This window comes from Cannabis sativa, chromosome 6 (genome assembly GCF_029168945.1).
Source record: "Cannabis sativa cultivar Pink pepper isolate KNU-18-1 chromosome 6, ASM2916894v1, whole genome shotgun sequence".
In the NCBI taxonomy this organism is placed as follows: domain Eukaryota; kingdom Viridiplantae; phylum Streptophyta; class Magnoliopsida; order Rosales; family Cannabaceae; genus Cannabis; species Cannabis sativa.
The window spans coordinates 27,701,848-27,723,526 of NC_083606.1; the positions used below are offsets into that span (position 1 = coordinate 27,701,848).

General features: G+C 33.8%; 2 protein-coding genes across 2 annotated transcripts; both read left to right on the forward strand.

Annotated features, from left to right (window-relative positions):
* The first annotated feature begins 220 nt into the window (after positions 1 to 220).
* On the forward strand, positions 221 to 6,112 carry LOC115725593 (serine/threonine-protein phosphatase PP-X isozyme 2). Its single transcript, XM_030655172.2, has 8 exons — positions 221 to 667; positions 1,385 to 1,537; positions 3,019 to 3,081; positions 3,195 to 3,280; positions 4,328 to 4,403; positions 4,485 to 4,753; positions 4,829 to 4,907; positions 5,374 to 6,112. Exons 1-8 carry the CDS (start codon positions 527 to 529, stop codon positions 5,422 to 5,424), a joined length of 918 nt encoding a protein of 305 aa, XP_030511032.1. The 5' UTR covers positions 221 to 526; the 3' UTR covers positions 5,425 to 6,112.
* A 2,314-nt stretch (positions 6,113 to 8,426) lies between these two features.
* On the forward strand, positions 8,427 to 11,245 carry LOC115695617 (putative BPI/LBP family protein At1g04970). Its single transcript, XM_030622673.2, has 6 exons — positions 8,427 to 9,105; positions 9,397 to 9,536; positions 9,714 to 10,062; positions 10,321 to 10,569; positions 10,651 to 10,776; positions 10,866 to 11,245. Exons 1-6 carry the CDS (start codon positions 8,692 to 8,694, stop codon positions 11,067 to 11,069), a joined length of 1,482 nt encoding a protein of 493 aa, XP_030478533.1. The 5' UTR covers positions 8,427 to 8,691; the 3' UTR covers positions 11,070 to 11,245.
* Positions 11,246 to 21,679: the final 10,434 nt, after the last annotated feature.

The following is a 21,679-nucleotide window of genomic DNA, read 5'->3' on the forward strand; positions in this document are numbered from 1 at the left end:
TTTCTATTACTTAATTTAATTTCTTAACTCTCATTATAATCGGTTTCTAAAAATCTCAGTAATCATTAACCATGAATGATTATTTTTTTCTTAAAAAATAATATTTTTTATGTTGTAGTTTTGTTTATCAATAAAATAAATAGAAATTAAATTTATTTAGTAGACAAAAAAAAGAGAGAGATAAATTAGAGTGTGGATTGGAAACTCAAAATCGAAAGGATAGGAAAGTAAGAAAAAAGGATGAAAATATTAGAGAAAAAATGAGGAGAGCTTGAAACAGTAATAAGGAAAATTGAGTGGCACTATAGCAAAACTACCTCAATGGTATGTTTCCTGAAAATAAATAAAAATTAAAAAAAAACTCGACAACTGAGAAAATCACAGATTCATTCACCCAAGTGTAACTGAGAGAGGAGAGAGCTAGAGAGGAAAGGGGGTGGTGGGGGAAGAAGAGGGTTAGAGAGAGAGAGGGTTTGGAATTGAGTCTGGGTCTCTGGGGAAGAAGAAGACCGAGAGAGAGGGAGAGATGTCAGACCTAGACCGGCAAATAGAGCAGTTGAAGAAATGTGAGCCTTTGAAGGAGGCAGAAGTGAAAGCTCTATGCCTCAAAGCCATGGAAATCCTCGTCGAAGAGAGCAACGTTCAGAGAGTGGATGCCCCTGTTACTGTTAGTTTTCTTTCTCTTCTCACTTCTCTATCTCCGTTATCTATTCGATTGAACCTCTTCCTTAGCGATTTAATTACTTTTTTCTGCTTTTGGGTTCTAGGTTTGATTCTTTTGTGTAGTTTTATCTCTCGTTCTTTAGTATTTGGCAAATTGTATAGTGACATTAAAATGTCGAACTTGTTGAATTTAAAGAAATTGATTGTTCAATACGAGGTTATTACTCTGAGCTTACAACTTTTTTGTTGGGGGCTTATGTACTGCTATTTATATACTGAGAAAGTCAATGGAACTCGTTGTTGTGTATATGTACGGATATGGGAATGTAAAGCAAAACATTTGGTCATTCTCAAATTTAGGGCCGCGATGTGGCTTTTCCAAGTGAAAAATGCTCATGGAATTGTTTTGCTATAGAGGAAAGAGAGTGGTTTCGCTTTGGCAATTTTATCAGTCTGTTTTTGTTCAAATATATGTAAATATAAGTCTGTATGATTAAAACTAAAATATACAATCACATGACTTTAATAAAATACCAAAAGAGAACGTTTAATGATGACCTTATACCTGTGTGTGGATATGTATTTATTGATTTTTTTAAGGTGAATGTTTGTATGTATTAGAGACTTTCGGTTAACCGAGGAGAATTGTTCAATACCATATGTTTTGGAGCATTTTCATTGTAGTTCAGGTGTTGTTGCTAAACAAGATTTTTTTTAACAGATATGTGGCGACATACATGGTCAATTTTATGACATGAAAGAGCTTTTCAAAGTAGGAGGTGATTGCCCTAAGACTAACTATTTGTTCCTTGGAGATTTTGTTGACAGAGGATTTTACTCTGTCGAGACATTTTTACTTCTACTTGCGTTGAAGGTAATACAGTTAAAACTTCAGGTGATCTGATGGATTAGAAATTCTTGTTATTCTTCTATTGTCAGAAGATTTGTTTGATCTTTGATATATTTCATTTGAAGTGTTGATCATTTTGTTTTTCTTGCTCTAAAAAACAGTATAAATTTCATTCTTCTAGAGCATAGTTTTCTCTTTAAAGTGTGGCTAGACATGTCTGCTTAATTTCAGTAGATGACTATTCTCTTATTTATGTTTGGGAACTTGGGATTCCAAAATGCATGTTATAGGTGAAAAACAAATCTTCAACCTCTACTCTGTCTATATGGTTACTGTACATCTATAAATGAATGTTCGATAAGTTAATAACCTCAATCAAATAATAACACCATTCTGTCCTAAGTTGATCTAATACTAAATAATCTTGCTAAATGCATAAGATAATTTTTTATCTTTCATACCTCTCAGGGCTTTACGAAAATATAAATTAATATTTGATCGAGCACATAAAATAAATAACATATAGGGTTCGTTTGGTACGCCGTATTACACCGTAATGTATTGTATAGTATTATATTAAATTATATTTTATGTAAAATTATATGTGGTATTAATTTTTATAGGCACCTAAATATATAATATTTTAGTATAAATTAAAGTTTAACATAGTATTATATAAAAATATGATATATAATTCAATTCAATATAATATAATACAATACAATACAACCTAATGCGACGTTCTAAACGAGTCCATAAAGGTCAAAATATTGAAGAGCTTATCTTGAAAACTTCCCTGTTCTCCATTTAAGCTGGTTTCCAAAATATGCACTTAGGTCTTTTTTTATTTAAAAATTTAAACTGTACTACACCTCAATATTATTATTATTGTTGTTATTTTGTAAAGCACATCGTATATATAAATATTATATATATATATGTATTCTCAGTTTGAAGTATTTATTTACTTATTCGAGGTTGCTTCTACTTGAAATCATCGATTGGAGAAATGATTAAGTTGTATATAAATTTACTTTTTAGCTGTTTTTTTTTTTGGTATGTACATGTTAGCTTCAACATTATATATGTACGCATCTTAACATTTGTACAACTCCATTGTTTTTATATATGTAACTCATAAACAAATCTTGGTAGAGTAATAATAATAATTCATTTAGCAAGAACTAAAATAATATATCATTATTGTCTTAAGAGGGTTAATCTTGGTGGAAAAATTGTTTTAGTTATACATATCATTTGACAAAGAACACCTAGGTACAAAAAGGAAGTCACCATAGCATGCTTGCCATTTGATTTCTATTAGAGACGAGACCACTTGATTTCCCTGTTATTGCAGTTGGATAACCTCATTGATTTATTTTATTTCATTGCAATGCATATAGGGTCCTCTTTACTGTTTAAAAATCATTTCAGTTTTCTGAGTTTTCCTTGCAAAATATTGGCATGCCGCATACTAATTTCTTTATGCAAATATACTTGATCAGGTGAGATATCCAGATCGGATAACCCTCATCCGAGGGAATCATGAGAGTCGTCAGATTACACAGGTAAGCTTCTATGAATGGGCATCTTGGTTGGTGCTAACTACTTTTGTTTATTTCATCATTGCAGTGAAGCTTAGGGCACACTCATATATTTACTGCTTACCCTGCCTAAACAGGTATATGGATTCTATGACGAGTGCCTTCGTAAATATGGTTCTGCAAATGTTTGGAGATATTGCACTGATATATTCGATTACCTAAGGTGTGCTGCCTACTTCTTTCATACAAAAGCTTGCAGCATCTTTTTTGCTGTGAAGCAAACTAAAATTATAGATTGGCAAACTGGCAATTGAGTTATTAGGAGATGATTCGATATTAGCATTATAAATATATGTATATCATTTGCCAAAATATTTTCGATGAAGTAACATTGATACAGTTTGTTTAGGTTGAGTGGCATAAAGCTAGGTATTAGACTCAAATATAGTTTCTGGAGAAAGTTGAGATTTTATTTATCAGTTTGATTCAATTGTCACCTTAATATTGTCATGCTATTTGTTAGAAGCTACACTTTTAATTTGTTTGTTCTTTTTTTTTTTTTTTTTTTGAAAAAGAGACTGAGGTCATCCGTCAGAGACTGACCTACTCCCAAATTAATTAGGGAGCCTTGCTCATGGCTAAGGAACATCGCGGTTACAAATAAAAATAAATCAAGGAAAATCAATCATTAACATAAAATCACTTAATGCATACATATAGAACTTAGAGGTAAGTAAGATTATCTTAGTGCAAGATGAGTTGTTCTTTTGGATTTTAAATGAATGTCCAAAGATTAAGATATGTCACTAAATTGTCATTTTTCCATGTCAAATATGTATCAAATTATGTGATTATGGGTTAATGAGGCTGGTAGAATGTTCAAATTGTTTTCAGATCTTCAGTTGAAGCCACCTCTTTCCTTTTAGACACTAAGCCTAATGGCAAACTTGACTTGTGGGCTTACTTTGGTCGTGCTTTTATATGGACTTATTAGATCTCCCTTTTGTTAAAAATCATGGGTGAAAGCTGGAAACAATTTGTTAAGGTTTAGGAAGTAGGTGTTGCCTGTTTCTTAGGTGAAACTAAATGGGATTGCACTGTTGTACTCCTAAAGCCTCATTTCTTTTCATTTTCTTCACCGAAAAGCTTTGATGATAGCATGAAATATTGCTCTAATGTTCATCTTTTAGTAAAATTTATTCCAGGACAGTGACAAAATAATTTTCTTTCCCTTTTTCTTATGGCTCAAATCTTTGGTAATATATTGCAGTCTATCAGCTCTCATCGAGAACAAAATTTTTAGTGTCCATGGTGGTCTTTCCCCAGCCATTTCAACATTGGATCAGGTCTGACAATCACTTTTAAATTAATATAGTTTTCTCTTTACAATTATCATATATTATTATTGACCTGTTCTGGTGTGACAGATACGCATAATCGATCGAAAGCAAGAAGTACCTCATGATGGTGCAATGTGTGACCTGTTATGGTCAGATCCCGAAGATATTGTCGATGGTTGGGGTTTGAGTCCTCGTGGTGCTGGTTTCCTCTTTGGTGGCAGTGTCGTTACTTCATTTAACCACACAAATAATATTGATTATATATGTCGTGCTCATCAGTTGGTTATGGAAGGATATAAATGGATGTTCAATAGCCAGATAGTGACAGTGTGGTCAGCTCCAAATTACTGTTACAGGTAAGTCATTAATTTTTAAATTTGTTCCAGTGTTCCCAGGTTCAAAATTTCATTTGTAGCATGTGTATCTTGTAGGTGTGGTAATGTAGCTGCGATTCTTGAACTGGATGAAAATCTTAATAAGCAGTTTCGAGTGTTTGAAGCTGCTCCTCAGGTTTGTGCACTTGAAACTTTACTTGCAACACATCAAAATTATTGTTTGAAATACTTTTAGGAGCGTTGAGTAGTTGGGCCTGTGTTTTCCTACTAATGATAAGGGTTTGAGTTCTAGAATAGGATCTATCTAGAAATCTGTTAAGAGTTTCCTTTCACCTCAATAGTTGTAGGTTTAGAAGGACAAGGTTTTGAAAAAGAGGTTACGAAAATTATAAGTATCTAGAACTCTGGATGACTTTGTATCTCCAACTTTGAAGGCCATCATGTTTAAAATTGTGTTCTATTAATAGGAGACTAAAAATAATGCTTCATTGACTGATGTGAAATCTAATTATATTTTCCATATTAATGAGACAAGTGTAATTCATGCTATATCTTTCATGGGAATTTATGGTTGAATGAAAATGCTTTTCTGTTGTTGATTCCACAGCATGTTATTCTGAAAGATTATAATTTAAATGCAGGAATCGAGAGGGACACCTGCCAAAAAACCTGCACCAGACTACTTTCTATGACATAATAATCGGGTAAAAGCTCACCCTTGTAGTGTCCACCAAACCAAGCTTCAACTGTTGAGCAACAAATATACATTGGCATTGTTGATGAAGATGGTTTCACCTGAAAATGGAAGTATTCTTTAGTGTTAGACTTCCCAACGATCGCTTGCTCGAAGGACCAGCGATATTCATACTTCTGTTGATTGGTTTGGAATATTGAGATATATTTCCCTATTTTTTTCTCCTACATCTTTGATATTTCTTTGTATAAGTAATGTGCATTACCATTAGCAGAGTCTCTCTCTCTCTCTCTCTCTCTCTCTCTCTCTCTCTCTCTCTCTCTCTCTCTCTCTCTCTCTCTCTCTCTCTCTCTCTCTCTCTCTCTCTTATAGAACACTCTTAGAACAGATAGGTGATCGGTGTTGAAATGGAAGTTTTTGCTTCCTTGCACAAAGGGGTTGAATTGGATTATAAAAAAGCTACTCATATTGAGTTTCCTTGCCTATTTAGGCAATAAATGTTTTTTTGTGTCCCCCATCCTATGCCCCTCAGCTTCGTCTATGAAAATTTGACTCGGAGTTGTAATTTATCATTATTGACTTATGATTTGTACTTTGTCAAGTGGCAAGAAACTTGTGTCCTTATTTTACAGTTACATTCAAGTTTGCAAAGTATGCTATTTTTTTGGGGTGTTTATCCAATTCAATCTTTATTTTTTTTGTTTACAGTACATTCTATTTGCAGTAAGTATAGATTTTATATTTTAGATCCAATTTAACATGTACGATAGCTCAAATTCAATCTAATTCATAAAAGTGTGGATTCGATAAGTTATATGTAAAAATATATGTTAATTAATTTTACTTTAAATTATATTCTCTTTACATAAAATGAAATATGAAATGTACATTTAATTTATTATATTTTGAAATATATTTGTATGATATATATATATATTAGATTTTTAAATTATTATTTTTTTATATTAAAATATTAATTGTACATATAATTTTTTTAAAAAATATATAAATATAGGTGGACTGAATTGGATCGGATCAATTACTTTTATATGTCAATTAATATTTAATTCTCAAACATGCAAATTTTGGATTTTTCAATTTAATTCATTCTGAATGTGGATATCTATATTTTATATATTGAATGATGCGGATTGGATTGAATTGAATGAAGATTGAATTGGATGGAATATTTTATCTAACTTATATTTCTTAGTAAGGATGCTTATTGCCTAAACAGATGCACGTCACACGTGTCTGTAAACGATGTTTTACAACGTACGACCATACAATTGTTGTCACAATAGTTAGCCAAGTATGATATCTATAAGTTAAAGCTATACCTCAAAATTACAAAATATTTTAAACAAATAAAAATTATGAAAAAAAAACTCAACTAACCAACGTCTTCTACTTCGACTCATATATATCTCAGTATCTCATCACTTGTTATTGTGTAGTGTGATGGTAGAGTGGTAGAGATGCCTTTATTGAAATTCTATATAATGTTATTATAATTGACACGTAATTTCGAGATTGTCAAGATGACCGAACGGGTGGAGATAGGGTCCGACCCACATTGTAGCCAAAAGGGACAGTTGAAAAAAAAAATCGAAAAAAATACATATGTATTTTAATTAGTTACAACATATATTTATATTAAAAGATAATATTTATAAATATAAAGTAGATTATAAATATATTAGAGGGTAAAGGTTCAAATCCCACTAACTACACTTTATTTTTTCTTTTTAAAGTTATGGAATCTCAACTATTCCCTTTATGACTATCTCTAATGGTTACACTAATTTAGCGTGGAATATACACTAATTTAGCGTAGAATCTTTTACTTTTTGATACAACAACTTTAATAATTTAAACTAAATATTATACTAAATAAATATATTTTACTAAAAAGATTTCACATTTTATATTATTTACATTAATAACAAAAAAAAAATAAAATAATTAATTTATGAAATAATTATTAAAAATTATATCATGACTACTAGTAAAAATTTAAAATCTTAAAATTATTTAGTAAAATAAATATATATTAAATCAATTAAATATTAAACATTTTTTTTTAAAAAAAAATTATTTGAGTTCTATAGTTGATTCTAACATGCGCGATTATTTCCAAAATGAGCAAAAAGAATTATGCAAAAAAGAGCTCACCAATAACATCAAACATCTCAAGAATATCAAGATTCTCAAAATACTGAAAGCTCATGTAGCCAATATTTTGATATTCTTCAAAGCTAAGATCTACAAGTGATCAATTTGACTATTAAATTATTATTTTACTTAATGTTCTTATTTTTAGTTTCATAGGGTGTGTTTGGAAGTAACTGTGTAATTACTAGGTGGGGTAATTACTAGAGTGGTAATTACACAATTTAGTAATTACACTATATTTTAAAATGCAATGTGTGTTTGGATATGAGGTGGTAATTACATATGAATTCCTAATATCTTGTTTGACAAAATCGTTAGTAATTATATGAGAAAATAATATTTTTTAATAGCTAATGTTTAATATGGAAAGTTTTTAGTTATTACACAGTGTATACATCCAATTCTCATGGGGGGCCATGAGAATTGGAGAGTGTAATTAGAACCCTTTAATTACTTCCAATTACACAGTTACAGTGTAATTACATGGTCAGACAAACACGCCAAATTGTGTAATTAACTCTAATTACACACAAATCCAATTACATTGTGGCTTTCCAAACGCACCCTTAATGTTATGCTGTTTTTATTTTATTAATATTAGTAATTTTTATTGTTATTTTGTATATTTAAATATGGTAGTATTTTAAATTAATTATTATTTTTGTGATAAATTTTAATTTGAGGACTGAAATATAAGATTCTATTTTAAAATAAAATTAAATAAGAGTTAAAATGAAAAAAGAAAAATTGTACACCTAAATTGGTGTAGATTACACATATAGAATTTTAGTGCACACTAATTATAATTAGTATAGCATTGAAGTAAAATAGTGTAAAAATTCTGGAGGAATGTGGTGAAATGGTGTACATGGGAGATGCTCTTAGTTAGCGAATAAAATTATATATCTCTAGTTTCCCACGTGTTGCATAATAGCATATCAGTTTAACTACTTCTGTACGAAACTCATTCAATACAACATGTAAAATTAAATTTTGTGTTCCTCCATATCCCATACCAGGAAGGATGTAATCTTCTTCGAGGCGAAATCTTCTATTATCATAAATTTCAAGTGTTTATTCTCAATCTCACATGGGTTTCTTCTCAAAATTCATGGCATCCAAATTTGTGTCATTGTTTTTCTGGCTTCTTTTATTGGTACCCTCTAGTTTTCAAGAAGAAGGTTTTGTCTCTGTGGTGATATCAGACAAGGGTCTTGATTTTTCAAAGGATTTGCTAATAGAGAAAGCTATTGACTCTATAATTCCATTTCATCTCCCTCAGATTGAAAAATATGTACAAGTCCCTCTAATTGGCAAGGTTCACGTCGCTCTTTCAAATATCACAATCTACAGCGTTGATGTCCCTTCTTCATATGTGGAGACTGGCGAGATGGGTATTGCTATAATTGCTTCTGGTGCTACTGCAAAGCTAAGCATGAATTGGAAGTACTCGTACAGTAACTGGTTTTTTGATATCTCTGATGATGGGAGGGCTTCTATTCAGGTGTGTTTTACAGTTTACTCAGATGTGTTTCTCTTGATTTTGATTTTTGCTACTATAACATAGAGCAATTCAAATGATTCATAACTTCGTTATCAAGATCACATTTCGGTTGAGTTTGTTCATTTGGGCTGTGTATTGTCCCAAGAAAGAAGTGGTGACATTATTATGAGAGTGTCAAAGATGCCAGAAAAGATGAGATATGCAGTGGGTGAAATACAATTACTTAAATCATATATTCATTTTTGCTTTTTAAATGATTTTAGTATCTGATGGAGTGCTCTGGTTTTCTAGGTTGAAGGTATGGATGTGGGTGCCACAGTGGCTTTGGGAAACCAAGAAGGAACTCTCAAACTTTCCATCCTTGAATCTGGATGCTCTGTCAATGATATCTCAATCAAGGTGGACGGTGGAGCATCCTGGCTTTACCAAGGGTAATTCAATCCTCTCAAATAAATTTCCATTATGTAAATTTTGTGCATTTTTACCGAGGCTATTTAATCCTAGTTAGTTTCTGGTGAGTAACTCTTTCTAACACCATACACATACTATACCAATGAAGGATTTCATATAAAGAAATATCTTTTCTGGATTTTTATTTGCACTTACAGGTTAGTTGATGCCTTTCAAGGTAATATAGAGTCTCTTGTTGAAGATGCTATGTCTAAGAAGATCGGAGAAGGGATAACAAAGCTTGATTCGTTACTGCAATCACTCCCTAAGCAAATTCAAGTCTATGATATTGCTGCAATGAACGTTACTTTCGTTGGCAAGCCTGTTTTGAGCAAGTCTTCTATTGAATTTGAGATCAATGGTTTATTCACAGCAATTGATGATTTAACCTCTAGATTTTACCATAAAAATTTACTAGATCATGTTTTCTGCAATGCTTCTACTAAGATGATCGAGATTTCGTTACATGAAGAAGTTTTTAACTCAGTGTCCCTACTTTTCTTCAATGTAAGCTCTACTTTGTCAGTAGAAAATTCTGTTGTGCTCTTTTCATAATGTTATTATTATATAGGATGCAAGCTAGTCATTACATGATTCACATCATGATGTGCAAATGATAACTTTATTTTCTCTATTTGTGAACTTTCTGTTAATGTATTTTATTGAGTGGAGGCTTAAAAATTAAAGACTAACCTATCCATACACTGATCTCTATAATTCTCTCCATATAGTGGAACTAAAATTGGTTTCTTTCTTTATCCTCAGGCAGGTTATATGCACTGGATTGTTGACAAAGTACCAGATCAATCACTTTTGAACACTTCTAAATGGAAATATGCAGTTCCCCAACTGTACAAGAAGTATCCAGATCATCCCATTGTTCTTAATATATCTGTATCCTCTCCGCCAATAGTTAAAGTTATAAATAATGACATTGAAACTGCAATTTACTCCGATGTCATAATTAATGTTCTCAATGGCACTGAAGTCATACCAGTAGTGTGCATGTCATTGGTATGCTTCATTTTGGATTTCATAGTTGATAACAGATTTGATTAGTCAATAAAAATGCTTGAGAGTGTTTTGTTTGTGCAGGAGATTGCTGGCTCGTGCTCTCCGAAAATTGTGGTGAACAAACTGGTTGGTACTCTTAAACTAAAAGACTTCACAACAGTTCTGAAGTGGAGCGAAATCGGTGGCCTTCACATGCGTTTAGTTCAGGTAAGTTTTTGTTTGCAAATGTCATATCTGAAACAAGGCTTTTAGCTTCTCTTGTTGCACAGCATCTGTTAATTATGTTAAATATGCAGTCTGTAATGTCAGCCCTCCTCAGAACGGTGGTCTTACCGTACGTGAACTTGCAGCTTTGGAAAGGAATGCCTTTGCCAATTTTAAGGGGTTTTACTGTTGAGAATGCTGAGATCTCTTGCATGAATGACACAAAGCTTGTGATATGTGGTGATGTTAGCTTTGCACAACAGTGGCGATTGGGTACTCAATTTGTTTTGAGCTAATGATGTATATACTATTTTAAGTTGTACATTTGTTCTTAGGAGTAGTTAAAGTATAGTTGTATACTATTTTATTGTAGTTGTAAATAATCAGCTTAAAGGACAAATAATGAGTTTACTATTTATCAAGTGTAAGACTTTTCAAAATAAAATTAAAATTATAGTAAAATTGTCTGTGAGTCTATATTTGTTCGGAAAACAAAATTTTTTATTACAACAAAATTGTAAATAATGTGCTTACTCTTTAGTAATTTACTTTTGAAAAAATTGTAAACTTTCTAAACATTATATTGAAACTATTAGTATCTGTTAATATTATATGGTAAGAGTAAGGGTAGATTTTAATCTTAGGGACAAAAAAGTGATTTCAAAGAGAAATTCTGTAAAACTAACAAATAATATGTCAGGAGAAGTTGAAATGTGTCTTTTCATTAAAAGGGAGCAAGGACTAAGGCGCTAGCCGCAATAGAAAACAAGAATTCGAAAGAGCAGAGCTCAAAAAATAAAGAAAATGCAGGACACGAGAAGTGGGGAGAGAAAAGTCACATGGACCGATAAAAAAGAACCTAAAGAAGCACAAGACCTATTCTGGCCTATAAATTGAAGATCGAAAAATTAAAATAGGACATGAATTCTTGACAATACCAACTTGTCGAAATTCTGCCTTATTGCTTCTTTGAAAGAATTCAGCACAAGAAATTATACACTGACCCCAAGAAACATCCATCGTCACCAGAGGAATAGAATAATGAAGTAGAAACCTTTTTGGCAAGACTTATCCTAGTGTAAAGAATCCAAGTCCAATTACAATTTTTTCGTTGAGCTAATTTTTAGCATCAACAGCTCGTGCCATCTATGGGAACCACAAGAATGAAAAGCTGAAGACTAAACTACAATTTAAGATGGGATCGAAGAAAACAGTGGATAATGCACAAAATACTGAGTGAAAGTGAGGGAGATACCTCAAGTCAGACCGTTAATCCAATTGAAAGCTTGGCAGTTGAAATGAGAGAGATAAATCGATGAATGATTGCACAAGATAAGCATAACGATGAGCGACGACAAATCATAAAGGAAAAACGTTCGCAGGGTCAAGACGAGAGTTGCCAATATCACCAAGATGTTGCACAAAGCTTGTAGAAATTCAGGCAAAAAATGGCAGATATGGGAGCAAGGATCAGAAAAATCCAGACACAGTTGGATATCAAGCAATCTAACAATGAAAATTTAGCTGCCAACGAGACAGTGCTACAAGAGCGACTGCTACAAGCAAAAATCTTACAAAACCCTGTAGAGAAGACGCAAAATGCGTTGAAAACCATAGCAACTGTCAAAGCATTATTAGGAACAATAATGCCAGTTGCCGTCAGGAAGGAAGGAACTGCGCCTACGAAGACCTCAAGCAATACCACAAAAGCAAAACAGGGCTCGCAAAAGTAGTTCCAACTAGGGGCAGCAACAAAGAAAAGGTGACTGAGCCAGCACCTAACAAAGAGAAAACATATTTACTTGAAGCTAAGACTATGAATCCTGAGCTGCCGCAGTCATAAGATTCATTATCTCACTAGAAAGACCAAGTGATGAAGGGAGTTATGGCTAAAATTGGGGAAGAAATAGCTGTAGATTTTGACATTCTTAAAAAAGTAGTGGTTCAAAATGTAGTAAAATCTCATTTCGCTAAGTGGATCATCAAGGAACCTAAATTGAAGGACACCTTCACGTTGTTTGATGGGGAAAGAGATCCATTAGAGCATGTCCTGCAATTTGAACATCGAATGGAATTGAAGACAAATAATCCCGTCATTAGGTGTAAAGCCTTCTCAACTACGCTTACCAGATCAACTTTGCTTTGGTTGAAAAAACTAAATGAATGATCGATCAACTCATTCGACAAGCTCGCCCAACATTTCACTACTCAATATGGTGGAAACACCAAAAGTAGGAAGAGTGATCTAACCTCTAGGTGAACACCCTTGATAATTCTTACAAAGATTCCTCTCCAACCAAAAAGTGGCATGTTTTAAATTTATCAACTTGTAAGTGCATAAAACTTTATTGTAGTATAGATATTATAAAAAACAAGGTCGAACTCATGAAAATTGCGTGAAATTGAAAAAAATACTTATTTAATCTAAATTATTTAAATTCTAACATAGTTCCGAAAATAATGTGATTTTTGGTAATAAAATAAAGTAAAAGATTTAACAGATTAAAATAATAAGTAACTGATATTTTTAATTATATTTAGAGGAATCATTAAGATTTTAGAATCCACCTAACTATAAATAAAAATATTTGTGATTATATTGATTCTCATAATTAATTAAAAATTAATCTAATTATTTTATAACAAAAAAAGATTTTCCTTCGCTTTAAAATTATAACTTCTAAGTATAAATGTGAAACAATTTAATGTAGATATAGATAATCAAAGAATATTATTTTTTATTTATTCAAAAAAAAAAAAATATTATTTTTTATAAAATATAGAGCCAAATATTTATAATTTTAACTATAAAAAATTACATGATATTAAATATGAAAATAATTTCTTAAAGAAGCGAATATCATAAATGTACATTATAATATTGAAAATTAATATAATTATAAATACTTAATTAAATGCCCTAGGTTTCATTGTCCACCTTAATAATAAGCGTTTATTGAAATTTTAAAAACTAAATATTTAAGAACTAAGGAAATAATAAAATGCAAAAATAAATGAGATGGGGATTTTTACTTGATTCAAGTGTTAATTAACCTTAGTTCATGAGTCAATCTATTAGCCTATAAGGGTGTATTTGATGTGTTTACAATTTTTGCAGGAAATTCTAACTCTGTATTCTTAGTTTCTCTTGAAGAAGAGGAAAGCTTAGAATAATATTTACAAAGCTTCGACTATTTAGGTTCTGATCCCCCCTTCGTATGGAAATAGAAGGGTATTTATAGGCTAAGAGCGGATATGGACATGCCCATGACCCACTTAGGGTTTCTGCAAAAAGCTCACTAATATGGTAAATTACATGTAAAAATAGAGCTAACTAATGGGCTCCTTGTAAAGAATTGTGCTCGTGCGTAGTAGCAGCTGAACAATTGGGGACTATTGTATGTAGTGGACGTATGTTGCCAAAAAGTTCAACCTTTAAAAGTAGAGGCCTGGAATAACCATCTAGAAAAAAAAGGTATATGAGGTGCGCGCACTACCATGTCTGGACACAAGAGACAAGATCTGATTCTGTGTCAGAAAAAAAAAAGTATAAATGTCATTGGGCGCTCTAGGTTGCATCCAAGGTAGACGTCCGTAACACTCTTAGGCGGTTAGCGTCCGTGATAGGCCTTTCGAGAACCCATCTGGGTATTAGTTGGGCAGACTCTGAGTTTGGACCACTCTGGATCCCGGAGTGATAATATGTCTTCTGTGTCTGGGAAGCTAAGATAAGTTTGAGAGAGACTTCCTCCTATCTCTTAGTCTTGACTTGTTCTGAGTTTCGTGAAGCTTCTCCATGACTAGGCCTTGTTGAGGGGTTTTAATTAGTGAGGTTATGAGATTATCTCTTTCTTCTCATGCCATGTGTCACCTGTGTAGAAACACAAATAATATTTATCCCCAAGCTTCTATAACTATTTGAGGTGACATGTTCGAGTTTCTTTTTTGTACACTAGATAGGGGTTATTTCCAGAAAGATGCTTATACCTGGACGACAGGGTACCGTAAAACCTCCCTCAGGATTAGGTCACTCTTGAGCTCCTGGTATGCATTTACTAGTACTATCTACTTTGCCGGCTGAAGATGGGACTGTGGTGCATGCTCTTAGACCCGAAGCCTTACACTGCTTGTAGGTGGCTAGGTGGCCACAACTTTAGAAAGGCCACACACAACTGAGAGGGATCCAAAGTTTTCCAAAAGCAATAATGTAAAAAAAAAAAGTCGCATGAGAAAAAAAATGTCCACCCCCTTAGCACCCATAGGCAAGAGCTTTGCTAGTTATCTCCGCGAAAAAACGACCTTCGTAGGTGTTACATAAGACATACACCTGGTCCCCCAAGGACAAAGATCCAGTCACGTAAATGTTAGCCAAGCTGATTCCACTCAGCATGAAGTACCATTCAAAGATCGCTAGGAAATTCCGAAAATTGGTACACAGGGGGTAAAGTTCATCGCGGACTTGCCTATAAGTCCCCAGATAAGGAGGAGTTTTCGGTTAACAGGTTGGTAGAAATCATAGAGCCAACTCCCGCACGAAATTACAAAAAGCCCCTCGGTTGAGGACTCCAGCAGAGCACCCATTTTATGGCTAATGAACCTGAAGCGGTTAACCCAGTCAGGACCACTTTGCCCTCGCACAGTGAGACGTTTGTGGCTCGCATGGAATCACTCTTCACTCCAAGAATCGTTAAATTAGGCTAAAGAGTTATGGAGGCAATCACAAATCTAACTCGGGGTGTGCCTAGATAGGATTGCCAAGCACTTTGGTACCAGGCCGAATGCCGTATATTTAGAGTCAAAAGTGGCGTCTAGAAAATGGTGTTCCCCGTTTTGTAAGAGCCAGGAGTGGGGGTTCTCAGACCTACACGAAAAGGATCCAACGAAATACAACACAAAGTAGAAAATAGAGTATCTCAGCTCAAGGGAATGAATGGATCAGGGATCCCTTGAGCATGGGATACAGACCTTTCCCAGTTCTATCAACAACCCGAGGGTATCCAAACCGTAGCATTCCTTATGGGTAATTCTCGATAACCCTCTCTCTTAATGCAAGCCTTCGGGTAAAAAGAAATGAAAACAGAAAAGATTTACACAAATAGTGCGCACCTATAATATCCCGATAAACCTAATGGTAAATAATTAGGGTTACACTTATATTATGGGTTAATCAGGTAATAAGTAGAATTATGGTCCTACTAATCTAATTCAACATAAAATTTAAATTTATTATAAGTGAGTAAATAAGCGTAATTTATTAATTACGGAGATTTATATAGCATGTGTGAATGTAATATGAGCTATATGTGGAATAAAAATATTTTCAGGTTTGATGACCTTGGAGACTCGATCGAGGTCATAACGGGTTTAGTTGATAGAATTGATGGGAATATTGTGATAAGTTGATAAGGTAGGTATTAGGGTAATTAGGAGTATGTGAAATTTAACTTAGCGCCTTAGAAGTAAAAATTTCTCAGTGACTAAAAAATAATAAGATAACTATTCATAATAAATTTTTTATTAATATTATTATTATATTATTAATATAAAAGTTATAATTATTATTATTATAATATTATTTTTTTATATATAAAAACTTATAAGTATCGATAGATAAGTATAATATATATTATAAGTTTTAATTAGTAAACTAAATAGACAAAATTCTCGTTCTCCCCCTTTGACGAAACTCTCTCTCCCTATATCCATTTCCTTTAATTTTTAACCCAAAATCTACCGATGTATGCTCCGGTAGTAGCGGGATAGCACATTCTCAGAGCAAGAAAGCTTAAGGGAAGGTTTAATTTTATTTTAAGTTAGAAAAAATTGGTTTTGTATAGGGTAACTATGAATTAGAATAGTTATGGAGGTTCTGACCTTATAGGATTGTTCTCGGGGTAGTCATGGGACTAGCTCCGATGTTTTCTTGCTGAAATTGAGGTGATTTTGGGTTAGAAATTGAGTTTGGAACTTTTTATAGCTTAAGTCCGAACATTAGTCATGTTTTCCAATTAAGGGCTCGATTTTAGTTTCTATTACATAAGTATGGTAGTATGTATTGTAATTATGTGCCCTATGAAGTTTGCAGTGATTTGGACAAATTTCGGTCGCGTTTCAATGAGTGCGTAAAATTGAGAATTGAAGTTTTTTCCCCCTGCCCAAACCGGTCAACTGGTTGTGAATTGGTCAACCGATTCTTGTGAGAGCGCTTGATCGGTTCTCAACCGGTTTACCATTCATGGGCACTTGAGAATTCGGGAATCGTATTTTTGCCGTAACTTTTCACTCGAGTGTTTGCTTTGGACGTTCTATATACCATTTCGAAGCTTGCAACAAGCTCTATAATATGATGTATGTTTTAGAGCCAAAATATAAGTTTTCTTTTAGTTTATTTGTATTACGAGATTTGGTGGGAAACCCTAAGTTATCCTTTACAACTATTAAGTAGTATTTTGGGATAAATACTTATTAGTTTATCATTATTATGATATAGGGCCCGGGATCATCGATCATTCTCCAAGCAGGTCAGCCAACATACTTGAACTGAAATTTGAGGTAAGAAAAATATAATGTACCACATGGCATGACAGATTCTGAAATTATTGATTGTTTGATTAGGGAATGATAATGTGATGATACTGTGGACCTAATATTAGATCCCACCTATAACGATCTGAATAGTATTATCTCTAAGTATCAATACAACCAAAAGGGGAGTAGGTCATTACCCGCTATCACAATGGGGGCAAACCCTTATGACAAATATGTGTGTTCTATACTTTTTCATTCGGTTTGTGTAACAAATGACAATCATTAGATCTATACGACCGCACTGTCAGTTGATCACTTTTTGAGGTCAACACTAAATATTTGAGAACTAAAGAAATAATAAAATGCAGAAATAAATGAGATGGAGATTTTTACGTGGTTCAGGTGTTATTTAGTCCACGATTTGTTCTATTAGCCTCTAAAGGCGTATTTAATGTGTTTATAATATTTTGAAGAAAACTCTAACTCTATATTCGTAGTTTCTCTTAAGGAAGAGGAAAGGCTAGAATAATATTAGCAGAGCTTAGACTATTTAGTTTCTAATCCCCCCTTTGTATGGAAATAGAAGGGTATTTATAGGCTAAGGGGGAGAGTATGGACATGCCATTACCCGCTTAGGTTTTCTGCAAAAAGCCCACTATTGGGGTAAAATACATGCAAAAAGAGAGCTGACTAATGGGCCCCTTAAAAAGAATAGTGCTCGTGCATTGCAACAGCTCGACAATTGGGACCATTGTACGTAGTTGACATGTGTCGCCAAAAGGTTCAACCTTTGAAAGTAGAGGCATGGAATAATTGTCTCGCAAAAATGTATATAAGGTGCGCACACCATGTTTGGACACAGGGGACAAGATCTCTTTCTATGTTAGAAAAAGCATAACCATCGCTGGACGCTCTGGGTTGCATCAAAGGTAGATGTTCGCGATACTCTTGGGTGGTCATCGTCTGTGATAGGCCCTTCGAGTACCCATTCGGGTATCAGTTAGGCAGACTCTAAGTTTGGACCACTCCAGTGTTGGAATTATTTTACCAGGATCTTAGATCTACTCACAAGTATGTTGTTTAACATCCTAAATATGAACTTCTAAAACGATTATAAATAAACACATATAAAGTATGAGAAACCTTACATTGGGTGCAGTGGAATAATGTGTCTGTTTCCACTCAGATCCCTAACTCTTGTATCCTTTCTGTCGCAAAGTATCACCAAGATCTGAGTCCGAATGTCCTTCTGTTGAATCTGGATTCTTCACGATCTTCCACACTATGATTGAGGTACCACTTGATGTGTGTGGGAACTACTCTTTCACTCAAGGGGTTCGAATCAACTATGAAGAAGAGAGAATGAGAGGTGGCGGCTAGGTTAGGTAGAAGGCACTCACGTTTTTCTCTGAAAGGAATAAGATGCATCATCTTTTCCTGAAGCCATCGCTACCTATTTATAGTATGCCACCTAGGGTTAGGGTTGAATTATTTGGCATTAAAATAATGAAAATATTAAATGATAAATCCTACATAAGTGGCCGGCGAAGGCTTATGGATATATGCCCCACTTTTGCAATTTGCTGTTTTATCATTTCTACATCTCATTTTTTCAAAAACACCAATTTTGAAATTCAACCATTTAAATGCCAATTTCAACTATTTAATAACTAAAATTAATTACTAAACAATATTATCACTAATCAAAATCTCTTAATTAACAAATATACCCTAGAAACTCTTTCTTTACAGTTTTGCCCTTGCTTAGTGAAAAATTCACAAACTAGACATAGTCTAATTTTAGAATTATAATTGATTAATCAAAACAATTTAAGTGAGTCTTACAAGTAGTATTGTCTCAACTAGTGTGGGGACCATGGGCCTATATATTCGAGCTTCCAATAAGCAAACCAAGAACTTACCAAGTAAATTCACTGACTTATTAATTCTTTGTTGAATCCACGCATAGAACTTAGAATTGCACTATCAGCTATATAGAACGCTCTATATGTTCCACCATATAAACACACTATTAATTATCCATTGTTATAATCCTAATTTGATCAATGATCCTCTATATAGATGATCTACATTGTATAGGGATTAAGTTACCGTAACACCCTACAATGTATTTTATCCTTAAAACACTTAGCCCCGTATAAATGATATTTCAGCGAAGTGAAATGAGTACTCAACCATTTATCTCTGTTTAGCCAAGCTCAAAGGAAATCATCATTTACTTTCTATTTGCCAGATTGAAGCTATAGATTCCATATTTATGTATAGCGCTCTCACTCAATTGCACTACCGTGTTCTCAAAATGTACGTATCACCCTGACCCAAAAGTAGGCTTAACTAACAAATCAAAGAACACGAATAACACTCTTGAGATTGAACCTAATCATATCAGGATTAAGATCATTTGATCTAGGATCAACTAGGTGATATTGAATTGAATAGATATTACAGTAAGTTTAATAAATTTATATCAAAGTTCAATATCGGTCCCTTCCGATGCATACTCCATGCATCCAACCTAAGCTTTACTTTAACCAATGCTCTAGAAAGAACATAGCATTTATCCAAGATACAAGTAAACTATATTGTAGATTGTCATATCAGTAGAACCCTATGTTCTGATAAATCTAGGAATCTTTTATCACATAATCTTGATTACTTTCCACTGTGCTGACGACACAATAAACAAGAACATAAATGTGAAAAGGGTTTGGATGAATTTATAAATCAAATAGACAAGTAATTGACAATATGAACCAAAAAATACACAAATGAATGAAAAATACTTCTGTTTCTTTATTGATATTGAATAATAGAGATTACATTGAAATTGAGTTTTATTTAGGGCATAAAACCCAACAAACTCCCACTTGCACTAATATAAAACTAATCAGTACATCTGAATTAGTCCTAAATTCTGACGGTGCTTTTCAAATGCAGTTCCTGCCAAGACTTTGGTGAATGGATCAGCTAAGTTGTCCTCTGTGTCCCCTTTTTCCACCAGTACACCCCCTCTTGCCACATATTCTCTGATAATGTGATATTTCCTTTCTATATGCTTAGTTCTCTTGTGGCTTCGAGGCTCCTTACTGTTGGCTATGGCTCCAGTGTTATCACAAAGCAAAACTAGAGGTTTTTCCATTCCAGGCATGACACCAAGCCCTGTGAAGAACTTTCTCAGCCAGACAAGTTCTTTGGTAGCCTCTGCAACAGCTATGTATTTTGCCTCCATGGTAGAGTCTGAAATTGTTGTTTGTTTAGCACTTCTCCAAACCACTGCTCCATCCCAAAGAGTAAACACCATCCCAGATGTAGATTTCTTGTCATCAAGACATGCCTGGAAATCTGAGTCGGTATAGCCTATGGGATTTAAAGTAACACCCTTGTAGACTAACACATAATGTCTTGTACTCTTCAAGTATTTTAGAATATACTTAACAACATTCCAATGTTCCTGGCCTGGATTTGTCTGATACCTGCTCACGATTCCTACTGCATAACAGATGTCAGGTCTAGTGCATAACATTACATACATTAGACTTCCAACTGCAGAATCATAAGGAATTTTTCCCATGTCCTTTATATCTTGGGGATCAGTAGGACACTGTTCCTTAGATAGACGGATACCATATCTGGAAGGCATAGTCGCCCCTTTCGTGTTTGTCATGGAGAATCTCTCTAACACTTTATCAATGTAAGTTGTTGGAAAGAGAGCAAGGGATCTGTTCTTTCGATTTCTGATAATTTGAATACCGAGAACATAGGCAGCCTCACCCAAATCTTTCATTTCGAATTGAGTGTCTAGCCATTCCTTGATGTCAGTCATTTTCTTGACATTGTTGCCAATGATCAAAATGTCGTCAACATAAAGGACCAGGAATACTACTACTTGGTCTTCTTTGAGTTGGTAAACACAAGGTTCATCTTCATTCTGAAGAAACCCGTAGGTCTTGATGATTTCATCAAACCTTTTGTTCCATGAGCGAGAAGCTTGCTTAAGTCCATAAATAGACCTATTTAACTTGCAAACTTTATTTTCCTGCCCTGGAAGAACATAGCCCTCTGGTTGCTCTATATAGATGGTTTCTTCAAGAACTCCATTAAGAAAGGCTGTCTTGACATCCATTTGCCAGATTTCATAGTCGAAAGCAGCTGCGATGGAGAGAAGAATTCGGATGGATTTGAGCATGGCGACTAGACTAAAAGTTTCATCATAGTCCACACCTTCTCTTTGGGTATAACCCTTGGCGACCAGTAAGTTTCGACTTCGCCTCCAGCGCCTCTTTTCTTCTTGTAGACCCACTTACATCTGATTGGATGATAGTCATCGGATGCGTCTACATATTCCCAGACTTTGTCC